At 39.7% G+C, this 16,350-nt stretch overlaps 1 protein-coding gene across 4 annotated transcripts in view; it reads left to right on the top strand.

The window, feature by feature from the left end:
- Nucleotides 1-16,350, top strand: part of LOC137102588 (protein eva-1 homolog A) — a 62,092-nt gene that overhangs the window by 39,028 nt on the left and 6,714 nt on the right. Inside the window, exon 1 of one of the 4 annotated variants that reach the window (XM_067482243.1) lies at nt 7,965-9,224. The exons of the other annotated variants lie outside the window; for them this stretch is intronic. Within the exon in view, the coding sequence (XP_067338344.1) occupies nt 9,146-9,224 (79 nt within the window). The 5' untranslated portion in view covers nt 7,965-9,145. Of the gene's footprint in view, nt 1-7,964; nt 9,225-16,350 lie in introns of those variants that run through there. 4 annotated transcript variants of the gene reach the window in all.

Here is a 16,350-nt window from a genome sequence, read left to right as displayed (position 1 = left end):
CTGAAAGCAGTATGTTGACCTTTTTTTGCTTAAACAGAAAAAAGTGTGTGTTAGTGAAACAGTTTTTCTCCATTATTTTCTGTGTGGCCAGTTTAATCTTCCAGACTTCTGGACTAGAAGTTTGGCTGATTGGTTGGTCTGGTTAGATGTCTGTTGCCGCTTTTATCTATTCTCAATTATGTTATGTGGGACTCAGTATATTCACTGTGTTATAGCATGAAACATAATGATAAAAATACAGGTAATAAAAGAAGTGTCCAATTTTTTTATTTTATTTAGCTGTATATGAGTCTGACATTTGGGAACAAGGGAAGCCAACCTCATAATTCTGTGTCTTCGTTTGATCCGATGTTGAACTCCAAACAGTTTTAGTGTCTCATTGACACATCCTATTGAAGCAGCCTCTCCTGCAATCAATCGCATGTGTTTTGTAAAGAAGCCTGGTTTGAGGTCTACACTGACAAGGCTTTACTCCGAACAGTGTATACACAACAGCCATACCCACGTCACCCCTCGTAAAAGAGGAGAGAGAAGCACAGAGAGCTGCTCCAAACAATAGTGCAGTCATGCCCTGTTTTTTTTTTTTAAATGACAAAATTGTTTAGATGGTCTCCAAATGGGGTGTGTGTGTGTGTGTGTGTGTCTGTTGTGAATATGTGTATACAATAGGCCTGTGCTCCTGCCTCCCTGTTTGTAAAACTTTAAATGTGCGAGTCTGTTTTTTGTGTGCATGCATCCACACCTATCTCAGCCAGGTTTCCCACTAATTGACGCCTAGCCGTTCCCCTGTAGCACCAGTTTGCAGTGGCAGCCCTGTCTCTCCCAAACCACAAGGGACTCTTTGTTTGTAATTTATGAATTAGTGTGTGGTTTGGGTTACGAGAAGAGAGGGCAGGCCAGAGTCTGACAGCACAGGAACAGGAATGAGCCCGGCCTGCTTTGGCGCGCATTTTGATCTGCTGGCTTTTTTAAAAATTCCTTCAGATTAGCATTCTGGATCCCCTCTGAAGATGTAGAGAGAGATTTATTGTATATCACAGTAGAAATGGTTAACATGCAACAAAATGATTGGGCGCCTGTCTTTTGTCTCTTTTGCACACCTTTCCCCCTCTATGTTTGACAATGCTGTGATAATCTGCATAAATCTGTCAGACCATCAGATAAGGTTGACTGCTCAGTTGTGAAAACAGATCAAGCAGAAATCCAGACCTTCTTGTTCTCCCTTTCTTCATCATGTTGGCTTCGTATGGCTTCATAACCTGTGCTCAGGGCGCTCTTTCCACCATCCGTTCACTTCCGTTTCATCAAGTGGTTTTATTTACTTTGTCTAGTCAGAATGGAACCTGGCACTCCAGTAAGCTTTGGCCTGGTTCTCTCACAGAAAAGCAAAGCCCTCTTTCCTTTCCAATGCCTTCTTTTTTTTCCTCTACCCTGGATTTGATTTGTATCCCTTTCCTCCCCGTCCTCGGCTCAGCATGCATTCCTAATGGCTTCAGCTCTCTTAGAGGGGTGTTCTTTTTTCCTTCCGAACTATTCTGCCTATCCTTCCCTCTTTCCCTCAAGGATGAGTTGTTCTTTAAAGAAATACTTTAAATAAAAGTCATTTTGAAAGGTACTGGGAGGATGAGGGGGTCCCCTAATAGCCAAAGCAGATGTGTCCCCCCAACAATACTTCCTGGCAATTTTCAACAGTAACATGCAGCTGTTTGCAAGCGATGCTAGGGTTCCTCTGTCGCCCATATATCCCACTCTAATCCCCCTTCTTTATTCCTGTTAATCTTTCTTTTTACATTGGCAAGGCCTTCATTTACTGCTTTGAATATGTCATCTTGTAGCATTAATTAGGCATGTTGGCCTTAGTTTTTGGGGAAGCATCATGATTCACAAGAGGCTGGGTCAGACGAGTAGAGTGGGGGATCCAAAAGGTTGATCCCAGAGCACTAGTGAAGAGGCTTGTGTCTTGATGCCTCGATGTGCAAGAGTGTTGTTGTGGTACCAGGAACCAGTGGCTCACCCTTAATTTGGGGTTCCCTCCCCTGAGATTTTGGAAGGGCATCATTTGGCGTCCCTCACTGAGATAAAGTTTGGAGCTCAAATGACCAGATTCAGAAGTGCTAACCATGTTTACCTTTACACTACTTTAATTTGTTGCTACCACGATGGCTTGCACACCTGACAATTTAAAGAGAAACTAGAGATTATCTAGTCCTTTTATTATCTTATCCTATATCTTTAAACCAACTCTATCATATCCATCAGGAACCATAACTAATTATACACTACAGTTCTCCGTAAGCCAGCTCACCTTCCGAAAGCCAGATCCCTCTTCTTTATAGTTCATCTTCAATTATTTAACTTCCATTCCTCTTGGTCCATTTCTTTGAAATGGATTAATGTTTTAATATTTCCCCCCTTTTTGTTTCTCTTTTATTGAGGGATTAGAGGAATCTTATAGTTGTGGGAAGTCAGTTATCTCCCAGTGAGAATGTGGGTGTAAGTCCCCCAGATCCTGGCAGATTTTCACCATTAAGTCAGCAAGTTGGGATGAGCGAAAAAAATAATTGGGTTACATCCATGGCAGGAACCAAAAAAAAAACATCTGGGGAGTCAACACACAGACACTGGATTGATCAATTTTGTGCTGCCATGAAAATACTTTCTAATAGAAGAGAAGTAACTTTTGAACAAAGTAGAAGACATTTATCAAGCAATAAAACCTTTAAAATTAGAAACACTCATCTGTTTCAGAGAACAAACATGTATAAGACACAGTATATGTAGCTTTGAGTTCACCATATGTTTTTTGTTTGTCTCACTTGGTGTTGCAGAGAAAGAAGTAGTGAGCAGTGATACCATGCAGTGGGCTGATGTGTACATGTACTATATGTTCTGTTCATTTTCACATTTGAAGGACGTGGGCCTGAAGACAGCCTGCCAGACAACTTATTGAGTTTCTTTATTCAACAGAATGTCAGGCTTTTTAGTAGCTCCTTAGCAAACCCTGCTCACCCAGGAAAATTAATTTACTCTCCAAAGCCTCTCCACCCTGGTTAGGGTGAGGGACACTGCTCCTCTAAGAGAAAGTGAGTGTGTCTGTGTATGTGTCCTTGGGGTGTGCTGGCCTCAGAAGACCCTTCTGAGTTTTCCAGTTAATTAAACCATAGCAGTGCACCAAGAGGAAAACAGAAAAAGTTCAGTGTTAAGGTGCAAACCAACTATGTGTGTTCATGCATCTCTTTTGCCAAAGGTGTGTATGTTTACTTACTTTCCTGTCCGTCTAGCTTTGTGTATACCAGATGTAGGTCATCTCTTATCTGCCAGTAATCGTTTTTACCTCCTTGGAGCAAAAGTTGGATGATGTTTGATATTGCAATTTACAACTCTCCCAATTCAGCAACTACCCAAGCACATTTTGTACATAATAATGTGCTTAAAATTATTTTACCCCTATAAAGATGTAGTGTATATTGTTTTCATTCAGTGAGTGTGTTAGTGTGTAGCATGCCTGTGTATGTTACTGTTAGAAATGTTGTGAAGTGAAAGCAGCAATGCCGCTGTTCTTTTCATGGCGACTGGCATAGAGTAGTATGTGGTGTGTTTTTACAGCCCTCCCTACTTCTTCCTCTCTACTCCCCCTTCTCTCACCCTCATTAAAGTCAATTTGTTGTGAGAGCCAAGAATTGCTCTAGGCCCAGTAACATGTGCTGTACACCAAGCTTTGAATTCTACCCTTTTGCCTCCAAACTTAATTTGGAGGAAGATTTTGTTGAATGATGTGATAAAAGGGATGTTTGGGGGAGACATTTATAACATGTATTTTTAAGAAGTTATTCATTAAAATTTAATTTTAATGTTTGAACTGCTGTTGGTAAGCTTTGGCTAACATGTCATCAACTCACAGTAGCTTTTACAAAGTGCTTAAAATGAGATAAATAAAAAGAGAAACAAAGATCCATGGGAGGAGGAGATACAGTGCATTGCTTTTAAATAAACACTTTTATGTTTTGACTGGGATGTTTTTTTTTTTTTATTAGAAGTCTGCAGACGATCAAAGAGCCCGCACAGTCCTCAACAATCCATTGAGTCTTCCAATAAAGGTTGAATATTTTGCAAAGACTCAAAGTAGAGATAAGGAAAGAAGGATTCTCCCTATAAACATATGCTTTACGTTTAGAATTTAGTACGTTTTTAATGTACAATAAACATGTGTTTTGGGTTGGGTTCCCTTAGTTGTTTTATCACAGCTGTAGTTCAGGTTTAAGAAATTAGCAGACATGCTTATTGATGTCTGCGGGTTTTACAGCATTGGGTTTTAGAATGAAGCATTAAATGTCTAGCTGCAGATGTTCAGCAGGTTTTCAGATGTGTGCCAGTTAAAGAACATCTGCTCTGATGTAAATTTGTGCAAGTAATATCTAATAAGACACAGAGCTTTGAATTTAGCCCTTTTGCTGTCTCAACTTTAAAGTGGGGAGGCAATATTTACATACAAGAACTAGCTATTGATGTTGGAAACAAGAACAGAGAACCAGATGGACTAAGAAAGTCACATGAAAACTGTGGTTTTCATTGAGTTCTCGACTGTATATATTCACCATCTGATTTACTAAGGCAGCAGCTTCTTACACGGGCAGCTCCTGCGCTTGGTATTGAACCTCCAAGACACACTGCACATGTGAAAAGGAGCTCAGTGGTGCACTACAGAAGTGTGGTTTTTCTATGATAACTAGATATCATAGCAGTGATCTTAATCACTAAATTGCTTGAGATTTGGATTGCCTACACCTGAGACGGACTGCTACTATTACCAAATATGATTAAATATTTCCATTTTGTATTAGGAGAAAAAAAAACATGGCAAACAAAATGAGAGATAAAGTAGGAGAGAAACATGCTCAAAATAAACACAAGATGGATACTGCATCAAAGCCTGAGGAATGACCGAGCAGCTTCAGTAGAGTAGAGCACGTAGAGATGGCGTTGATCGATTTTTTTTAAAAGAATCTCTTAGAAAAACTGGAAGAAAACTCTGTAAAACTTGCTATAATAATATTTTATATTCTTCTGTGTAAGTGTCTGATAAAAAAAAAAAAAAGATCCTATCTGTTCTGCCTAAACTTAAACGTTAAAAGATGTTAAAATGTTGTTAAAAAATGTGAAAACACTCATCCCCTAAAAATTATTTGTAACTAATAAAACATATGGCCTACAGTAAGAAAGTGTATTCAAATTGTATTAGTATGTATTAAAAGTTGATCAGCAGGTCTCAGATTTTGCTTCCAGAAGTTTGACACCAGAAATCGGTTAAACCTAAAATCTTTTAGATCCTTGAGATACTGTCTCCACACCAGAAGATCTGACTTTGTCTTGGCATGAGAGCCTCTCCATGATAACGATCTAGGACTGAAGATTTGGAAACACAGAAGCTGAGAACAGACTTCAAATGAACGTGATGGATCACAGCCTCAAACAGCCAGTGCTGCTTAAGACAATATTGATCTCTAAGTCCTGTTTTCAGGGTCAAAGGTTATCACTTATCCACAGTTGAAGGGTCAATCTGTGTACCAGGAAAAGGTCAGGAGGTTGTTTTCAAGGAAGCAAACTTCACAGGTCATCTGTTGAAAATGCCTCATCACCTCCATGTATCAGTTTATTATAATAAGTGATGCATAACACTTTCCTCTACATTTTCTTTAATGAGGATCATATCAGGATGTCTGAATTAATAGAGATTTCTGGTTTATTAAAATCTCGAACCCTCTTTACCACCTGCATAACATGAGCTAATATTAACCATTGCACTTGATAGCTATATTTTTCTCAGAAGGCGTAAATATATTCTCACCCATTGGCATGTGTTCTACGGTCTGTCTTAAATAGCCTACAGGCTCTGAGTCCCAGCCTAACCCAGTACAGCAGAGCCACGCGGGCTGTTATTTAAAAATCTCCCAGAGAACTCCATCACTCTGATCTGGAGCCAGAGCCCACTGATCTACCCTCCAAACACCACCACAGCCTTGCTCTTCCTTTTCTTTCCAACTGAGGAGGAAGGGATGATGAAAGCAGCAATGGAGAGAGAAAAAAGAAGGAGGAAAGCATTCTCTCTGGCCTTTTTTGGCATTCTTTTTTCTGCTTTTCTTTCCCCCAGCAGGCCATCTGTTTCCTGTCTGCAACATGACACCAGCGTCCACTTGGTTTTTACTGCTTTTGAGGTGTATGTGTGTACTATTAGAGGTTTATGATACTACAATCTGGTTAACACAGCTTCCATGATTTCCAAAAAGAATTTCAAATATTGACTCATCAAACCACAGGATATTTTTCCAATTTGCTTCAGTCTATTTAAAATGAACTTAGGCTCAGAGAAGGTAGTACATGTCTGGACCTTGTTTATATATGGTTGTTTCTTTGCATGTTAGGTTATTGATGCAGTGACAAACTCTGCTTGCTGACAAAGGTTTTTAGAGGCCTTCTTAGGCCAATGCAATGATTTCCACATCAGAATTATGTCTGTATTTAATGCAGTGCTGCCCGAGGGACCAAAGCCATTCTGTGTTGGTTGTTGGCCTTGTTCCTTGAGTGCTCCAATTTTACTTTGGGAAATGTTATTGTGAAGCTGTTGAACTATTTAACCCAAATTGAGTGGTGAGCTTGCTACATCCTTCAACACATATTTATACTGGTGCGTGTCTAATCAACACACTTCACCTGAAGTGACCTCACTGTTCATATATTGTTTTAAAATACTGATATTATGTGGAAAAGTGACAACTAATGCTTTATTTGTTTGGTTTCAAACGAAAGTTACAGCATATCTGTCCAGTCAATGCACAGAAGAAAGTGCAAATTTGAAATCACCTCAATTTAATAGTTTTTAGATTTAGCACAGGAATAGCGACTCTTCTCTCAGACTAACTAAAGTTAGTTCTTGTATAAGGGGACAGTCTCAGTTTGGATCCTCGACTTTTCTCCAGTAATAACAGTAACACAGTTGGCTGGATGAGTCAGAATAATCCACATTCTATTACTATATTTAACCTGCTTTTTGTAACAAATCAAAAACACAAGTAAAATCTGTTGAATTCAAAGTAAACCATTAATTTTTAACACACAGTAGCAGGCCACATGTCAGATGGCATGTTTGACACACGATACTAAAACATGCTGCACCAAATTTGAAGAAATGACAGCACTCCACTTCCCTTTATTCTTCACTTTCCTGTCCCTGTCTAATCCGCTCCGATGGGGATTTTCCACCACTAGGCCCACACTGAAAAGCTGGATGTCCCTCTCTGGCAGTGTGTTTGTTTTTTAATCGACGTGCATAATGACGTCCGTCAGCTATAGTGAAGCCAGACCTCCAAGTTGTGTTTGTTTAGTGAGACCACTGTGGGTTCAGCCCTCTGTAGGTCTGGCTATAGTCATAGCCAAACCAGTCAGATTTTGGGATGCTTGTTATATGCTTACCAAGATATTTGTGACTTGCTTACAGAAGCAAACACCCATCATGGTTCTGTTGTTGTCACTGCCGGGTTCTGTGTTTTTTAGAGGAGGATACATTGAAATTTAGCTCTTGCAACAAAAGCTATTGAACCATGCAGCTTTGTTAGCATGGAACTCCCCGTAAGATGACTTGATCATAAATTATTACATGTAACACTAATTTTAAAATAATAAAACAAAATTAGCTACAGACAGTGAAACAACAGAGCAAAGGTTGCAATAACCACGTGTGATTTATTGAAAGATAAAAGCATAAACTGTTTTTAAAGAGTTTTAAAAGACCCAAAGCTACTTTTCTCTTTGTTTGAATTAATGAAATGTTTGTCTGGCAATTGTCCAAAGGCCAGACCTTATTCTTAATCTCTTTTTCCTGTTCTCGACCCTGTTTGAACCATATCATAGTTGGTTACTATACATTTCATTTAAAAATGCTGAAAATGTTAAGGTAAAAGTATCATGTCTATAAAGAAATTATTATTCTTTATATGGGTTAATTCCAATAAATGAATCAGCTGGTATATTTTGGTAAACACAAGCGTGTTTATAGGAAAATTGTGTAGTCTAAGCCAAGGCATGTTACTTCAGCTCAGTATAAAGGTGGAAAATGGGGAAATTGTGACTGTAGATTTGGCCAGAAGTAAAGAGATAATAAAAATCCAATATCAACACTTTTCAATTGATTAATTAGCACTTATAAACATATATAGATTTCTGTCTGCTAGTTCTGATTCTTTCACTTTTCCATGTGTGATTTGTATTTGCTGTATTGTGCTATATTTATGTTTGACCTATCAACGTCAAAGCGCATTTTCTTTTTCAGAATACTGAGAGAAACATTTAATGTGAATAATTACATTTAATATTTAAGATGAATTATACTTTTGTACAAGTATTATAAAGTGTTGATGGAGTGGCCACCCACTGACCATAGGGTCGGAGGCGCCCGCTCTTCCTGACCACATGTCGAACTGTCCCTGGGCAAGACACTGAACCCTCAACAGCCAAATCCACATGCGGATTAACGATCCGCTGTGGGGATCCTGAACTTATGGGATAAGCCAAAAGGACAAATGAATAAATAAAAATAAGTATATAAAACTGTACGGTAGTTTTGCATTCAAAGATTGTGTCGCTGTAAATCAACATTATGTGCAATGGTCCCTTGCTGCAGTTTTGAGTTGTGTATTGCCAAGGGCTCATACCATACAGTATATCTCATTAAGACACGTGGGCTTGAGAGGTAGTTTGTAACCCTGTTAGCTCAGTTTCATTATCTAATCGCAGTCATACAGTTACAGACTGCAGGATCGCTGATGTACACCAGGCACTTCAGCCACGGCAGCAGGTGTTTATTTTAAAGACTGTTGTAAAAGTGTCTCTGGCAGCCTCAGTGTCTGCCACTCCTCTCTCTGTCGGTTTCTCTCGTGCTCTTTCTCTGCCGACTCTTAACCCCGAGGACATGCATCTGCATCGGTGGTGGTTCACGCTGTTTTAAGACCATGACTGAGTTGACAGGGGCAGAAGAAAACGACAGGACACAGACTGGATGTAACAGGAAAGACACATGGCAAGACAGACTGATAACCAGCCGTGCACTGAAAGCCTCGGCAGGAGGTTGGAAATGCTAAAGCTTTGAGTTCATATGGAAAGTTTCCCAAACTACAATGATATAATCAGCTATGGCCCCATAAAACTAAGGCTATTTATGTGGAGTGTGTGCGGTAAGTGTAGCTCTGTGTGTGTGTGCGTGTGTGCAAAAAAAAAAAAAAACACCCCCTAAAGAACAATATATGCATTCAGTGATGCTATATGCATAGATACCCAAGCTGAAAGGGGAGAAATGAAAGGAAATGTTTATAGTGGTTCCTCTCTCTTTTCCTCCTTCATCTGTCCTCCCTTCCTCTTCTTTCTTGATCAAAAACAGCTCTCAGTGTAGCATGGGACCTACCAAAGTCTATTTTCAGAGTTGGTTCTAATAATAGTCCATAGTGGAGTATTGTAAAACATCTGTTACAATGGGACAGGTTCAGTCCAGCTGAGTATCAAATTTTATTACTTTTTTGGCTACACACTAATGTGTGTATGTCCTTAGTACTGAGCATCGTCAAAACCAGTTAAAGTATAATTTTGTGTTAAACGAGTTTCTGTAACTTCTGTAGACAGCATCTGACAAGCCTGATTTAAAGTTCAGCTTCTTGTGTTAAATTAAACAGGTTTCTTCAAAAAGCATTTGTGTTAGTGAGAGTCTCAACAAGGTTGAGTACAAGAGTCAGCAATCGTAAAAAAAATAAATACAAATCAAATAATACACAGACCAAGTTCAGTGTTGAAGTAGAAGACTAAACAAAAGGTGGATGGTAATATGCATGTGAGTGCTGTGTGTATTTGTGGTGATAAGAATGATGACAGACTCAGGCTGACCCACACCTCACCGTCATTATCTCTGTCCAAGTCTGACCTCTAATAAGGCCGTATGTCAACACATAAAGAAATAACATGCCTCCCTTCCTTATACGCTTGTGAACACATCGACTCCCACACTGCAGTTTAACGATGCTCAAGGCATTATGGAGTTTCTTCCTGTGACATAAATAAAGTATTACTTATTCTGGACTGTGCTGGTCATATCCGTTGGATTCCATGCAACTCCTCCTGAAGAGGTAATAATCAGTCGGAACAAATTTTTTGTGCAGATAAGAAGCTTTGGCAAACCTGACATTAAACACTTGTATGAACAAGTTCAAGCCAAGAATATAAAAAAGGTTTTTGCAATGCGGCTCAATGACAGGACACAGAAGCACCTATGACAGACAAGTTCCATATGAGACAGGTGGTAGTGTTTTGCCAAAATGGTAAAGCAGAAAGCAGTGTTGTGTGATGCCCCGGATCAAATCATAGAGAGCATAATGACACACAGATGCTGTAATTAGCTCGGCTGTGTGATTTTGTTATGGGCTAAAAAAGGCACTGACTTGTAATTTAATGTAGTCATTTCTGGTGTTTACTAAAACGCCGATGTGTGTTATGGGGAGGGTCTTAAACGCTTTATGTGACTCTAAGGTCATACACTAGTGTCTGTCCTTACACACTTTGTTCACACTTTCTAAACTCACACTGTTTATTAGATCTTAAGTCAAACTTTTAATTTAGAGTATATTGAAACTAAACGGTTCAGTGAATCTGAAGCTACTGAATTAGACAATGAATCCACCAAGGAAGTGCAGTAAAGGCTGAATGATGCCTCAATAATTCAATCCTTGACCTCACTCCTCTCAATTAGCTCTTCTGTTGTTGTTTCAAAAAGGCTCATTCTCACCTTGCTGAACTGCAAAAAACTTTCTCGTTGTCAGATGGAGCGAACCAGAGACTTTATTGCTCTGAATCCTGATTTGCATTCTGTGTATTTAAATCGCTCAATGAGTAGTAAAGTCAAACTAAACCTTTAATCTTTGGTACAAACATCTCTACTCAAACACGACTGGATATCGACCTCTGACGATGTGTAGAAATAGCATAAAAACTTTATAACTCACACATAATGGAATTATGCTCTGTCTTCCCGTGACTACTGACTGAAAATGAATCACAAGCCTTTTGATGTATCCAACCACGTTAAAGATTGGGAAAGAATGGGAAAATTTGGACACCTATTCATTTCACATTCATCTCAAGCTCAGTAGGACTGTCCCACTATAATAGAGATGAATTTTGTGCTGCACAAAAGCAGACTTACCCATTTGTATATTGAGAGGCATTGTTGAGAACATACTGGGTTAATTTTAGTTAATTGTACTTTATCTTTTAGCAGACCGCTATTCATAGCGTAGGTCCCAAAAGACTTGAGCATTGCCAAGTGCTGATTTTATTAACTGTGCGCACAGTTGTTGCCTTCAGTTAAAGATAGCACCATTGTTCAGGTCAGCCTTGACGTCTGTTGGAAAATACCTACTGAATGTGTGTGCTCTTAAACAAATGACAGTCTCCGTCATTTGAAAAGCTCAGCAGGTCTCTGACCCAATCAAAACTTCTCATCTCATTACCTCATAAACCTGATATGAATTAGTGAGTTTAGGTGGGCGGCTTGGTTTGATGAATCAGCGAGGGTCACATCCTTGTTGACCCACTGGTACATCTGATAATGATGAGACTTTGCTGACTTCGACAGTGAACACCCTCTCCCACATCCATTAGTGCTTTCAGTTAGGAATTTGTAGTCTGCATGTTCCCAGGTTACACTAAATTTAAAAGAATCATAGGAACAACTTCAACCAACAATAGAACTTTCCTGCAAGCAAATTCCTTGGTCCTTAGATCCATTTAGAGAGACAGTCTACTTGTGCAATGTTACTACCAGTAGCTCCTGTGTTTGAAAGATGTGGATATTCAGTATGGAAGATAGTACCCTGTAGATATGCCTGTGTGGGGCCTGAGGGAGAGCTCCACAGCAGAGTGATTTTCCCACTAAACGTTATGACCCCACGCTGTCAACAGAGCATCTATTTCTGTCTCTGCATTTATGTTAACGACAGCAACTGCATGTGCGTGCACATGAGTGGCATACGAGGAATGTTTAAATAACCAAAACAGCTGGGATTTTAGAACTTAACTGATGGTTGTGGTGAAGTGAGAGTGATTAGTTCGGAGCCCATGCCGTGGCATGTGTGCGTATTTATGTGTGAGCATACATTTGCATTTGTGGCCTTCTCACAGCAGGGGGAATGTGTGTTATCTATTAGAGTAAATGGGGAAAGAAAGCTATGCTTTGCAGCAGAATGTAGGGCAGGGGGCTCAGTGGGCTCAGTGAGCCAAGATGTGGGCTTGAACTGTTCCACTCTCCCCATCCAGGAATGTACTCCAAACCCTCACTACCACAGCTTGGGATGCTTTTACAATGTGTCACCATCCAGTTACATCTTGGTTTGCAAGGGTGTCACACTGTATACCTGTGTTTTAACCAAAATACTGCACGAATACAAGCTTCTCCAGCACACAGACATTCTTAATATACACTTCTGCAAAGTAAGGGCTTTACTAGTCTACACAATCCACGCTGACTGGATAAATTGAGACCACAGATTTGATTAACTGTACAGGCATGTGAGCCAAGAGACAAAACTGAATCTTTCCTGGATCTCCAGCATTTGAGGCTTGATTCTCATAACATTTAGTAAAGGTTTTCTGCCTTCCCATAATTCCACTAAGGTACAGATATTCACTGCAGAACATCCTAGCAGTGCCAGTTTTCCACCAGTGGCCTCAGATTAGCTCCAGAAGAGCTTTTGGATTAATAACCTTGCTGAAGGACAATTTCATGGCAGTTGTTCTGGAGTGGTGCATATCACCAACTGGTAGCCTGCCCAACTCAATGTCCTTGTTTATCTGTAGATTTAAAAAGACAACTTGCTAATTTGGGAGTTTCTCATTTTGATGTCTTTATGCTCTTAAATTCCCCCCTAAGTTTCTCTGTGACAGTAACATCAATTTGTTTTGTATGTGATCCGATTTAGAGAAATAAGCAAACCCAAATTGCTTTTTGGGTTTTTTAGGTCCTATGTTCCATGTGCATAATTGAGTGAGTGCGTATGAGTCAGTGGCTTTTGGGGGATTAAAAACTGGGAAATTGTCAAAAATATAGCTACTGTTAATATGTATTTGCACTTTCATAACCACTAGCATGTGTGTCTTTCTTATTGTAGACACACATTGAGAACTAAAGCTAATACACGACACACATGAACTTAAAAATGGAGTAGGACCAGGGAAAGACCTCAACTCAAACCACCAGTCCCTTGGTAGAGTTCACATTACCAGACCCAAACCTAATCTACTTTATCTACACAAGACTTGAATTAGTATGTGAATCATGCACTCCGACATGCATGTGTATTTAGTTCTCACATGTAGAAACACAAAACCATCATTTTCCACAGTGTAAGGTAGAGGGGACATATTCATCTGAGGGAATATAAACATGATGCTGATGCCTCCGCTTGCATCCCTCTACTCACCACTCTCATACACATAGTCAGACCCTTATACGTTGCCATGCGTATGTAAACAATGCACAATTTTGTCTTATACATTGAATATAGATTATGTTATGCATCCAAGGCTTGGAAAAGTGCACAAACACACGCACAAAGCTACGCACTCAGGTTTATTAAGGTGCTGTCAGCTGGATACTGTTATGATGGGGGTGAGAAGAGGAATGTGAGCTCAACACCTTCAGCGTCTGCCCTATTCACCTTGCGTGTTGTTCTGTAGGAATGCGATTACCTAAGTGAAAAATGGTTGTGTGTCTTCATGTGGGAGGGAAATGGGCTCTTGAGAGCAAGTTTGCAAATGTCTGCATGCCTGTCTCTGTGTGTGTGTGTGTGTGTGTGTGTGTGTGTGTGTGTGTGTGTGTGTGGGCGTGGGCGTGGGCAGCCGGAGAAAGAGCCCAACATTATGTCAAGGCACTTTTCCAAATCACTATTGCTTTCAAAAATAATGTAAAAAAAAAATCAAAGTTTTATGCATTTTGTGATCTAAGCATGTATGTTATAAAACACATGGCTTGTTTATGATTTACAGTGTTTGCAAATATAATCTGATTCGAATCAAGTTATCTAGCTGCAAATATGTCCTATTTCCTGTCTATTCTGTATGTTGTACACACACTTTCCTACGCACACTCTGTGCCTTACTTTGCAATTTTATGATTATACAGTACACATCAACCAGACCTGGGTCAATTGGCACCAAATTCTTTACTTCTGCTTCACCCAGAATAAAGTATAATATAGACAGGGTTTCCAAATTAAGGGGGGGAAGTCATACTGTAGCTAAAACTGTCCTGTTTGGGGGCCAAAATCTTGAGGCTAGGCATTAAAAAGTGCCATAAAAACAATACACCAAATATTTAGTCCCTAAGAGCCCACCCCCCTGTACTCATAAAAGCTAATGTATGCTAAAATTATTGGCCCAGGCCTGATCTCACCTCAGATTTAGCCTGGTTTAATATTTCATTTTATCCCCTCTGGCTTACCGAGCTTTGTCCTGACTGCGTTCTGCATGGGTCAGCACATGGCCGACAAACACAGGCACATACAGACATGCACACACATTCTGGCTTTTAGAGCCCAGTGAAAACAAAGCTGGGTTCTGCCAGTGTAAACACAGGCTATTGTTATGAGCTCTCTTTCCCGCCTCATATCTTCACTCCCTGTGGCGAACCAGGGCTCTGAGAGGTACGGCGCTGGCAAGGGTCCCACTAGTGGAGTTATATTAAGCAATGCGAGGACTCATTTGCTCTACGTTTATGCGTTTATGTGAGCATGTCATTATAATGCAGGCTGTAGAGTGTGATTTATGTGCTCGGTTTCTCTCCCTTGCACTCCTCTTTCTCCTCTTTTAATGGTTCAATTTTTACTGCTTGGCTCCTTAAATGTGGTTTGTGGCCGTTAGCTTCAAGAAGTTTTAACTTTTTGACAATTATTTTTAGACAAGCAGCAGGCAGTTTACTATACTGTACAGGCTATTCCCCCAAAAAGCCCATAGAAAAACTTGAGAAATGGCTGTTTGGATGGAAGGATGTTCTGGTGTTAACGTGTGTTTATGCACATATGCGAGGTAATGTGTCCATGTGTGTTTAATGTATACAAATGCATCTGGTGAATGCATTCAGTGAGGGTGCATTCACATTTACATTTTTAAACATATATCAGATAAACTGTATGTTCCATAGCTATGTAAATATTGTGTGTGTGTGTGTTTCACATCATTCCGTCTCTCAGCTTTGACCCTGGGCCACATGTGCTGCCCATTAGGACCAATCAGAAGGCTATAATCAGGGCGTGGCATAGGGGTGGTGGCAGCATGGCAGTGGGGGAGTTTTAAGACCCGTGATTAGTGTGTCTGACTGATGAGGAAGGACAGGGGGAGCTGCCAGATCAAATCCCATCTCTTCATTTCACTGCCTTTTTTACTCCTACATATGTGGGCTGTGTTTATTGAGTTTTGTGCCCTTCAGATTTGGATTTTTTTTACCTGTTTATATGACATATTTGAGTGGTTTTGCCACACGAGATTATGTAATTAAAGTAAGGTATTTAAATGCAAGACTAATGATCAGAAATCATTTACTACTCTATAGCAGTAGTCTGGCATCAGTCGTGTGTTTGTGTGTGCTTGATTCAGCAGAACCCTTTGAAGACAATGTTGACTGGCTGTACATTAGCATCCAGAAATGTCATCAGAACATTATTGGTTCATATAACTTTCGGATTTCAGGGAGCATAAGATAATATACAGTATGGAGCATGGTTTAAGGCTTTGTCCTCAAGTTATTTAAACAGTCAATTCAGCAGTTAAAGAAAATTGTAACAAATATAGTAAGATATAAATTACACAATTCAACTGTCAACAAGTTAGTAATGCGTAGTATTTGGATAGTATAGATGCAGCTGTACTGCTGTAGCTACGCAGGGGTATGAATAAATGACTATGGCTGGTATTGTACAAAATTGTGAGAGAACATCAAATACCAACAACCTCAATGTCAGTTTTTTCCAGCTCCATGACAGTGCTGATACCAATTTTGCACCAAGAATTCACGGAATAATTGAAAATTAATTATTGCTCATTTTAACATTAACATTAACATTTTAAAGATAAACCTGTGTTAACTAAATTCCAGTTCATAATTTACTGGTTCACATTACTGTAGAAACCAGATATGCTTCTAGCTACATTTCTTGTGTGTGTAAGTATCCTGTTTGTAGTAACATGGTGGCGTAGTATTAAGCTCACCATGAAACTGCAACATAGACGGCTTGGCCAAATCCCTCCACCAGTGCTTTGTGTCAA

This window comes from Channa argus, chromosome 17, assembly GCF_033026475.1.
Source record: "Channa argus isolate prfri chromosome 17, Channa argus male v1.0, whole genome shotgun sequence".
NCBI lineage: Eukaryota > Metazoa > Chordata > Actinopteri > Anabantiformes > Channidae > Channa > Channa argus.
Note: the sequence above shows the minus strand (reverse complement) of the source record. Positions and strands in the feature narration are given on the sequence as shown.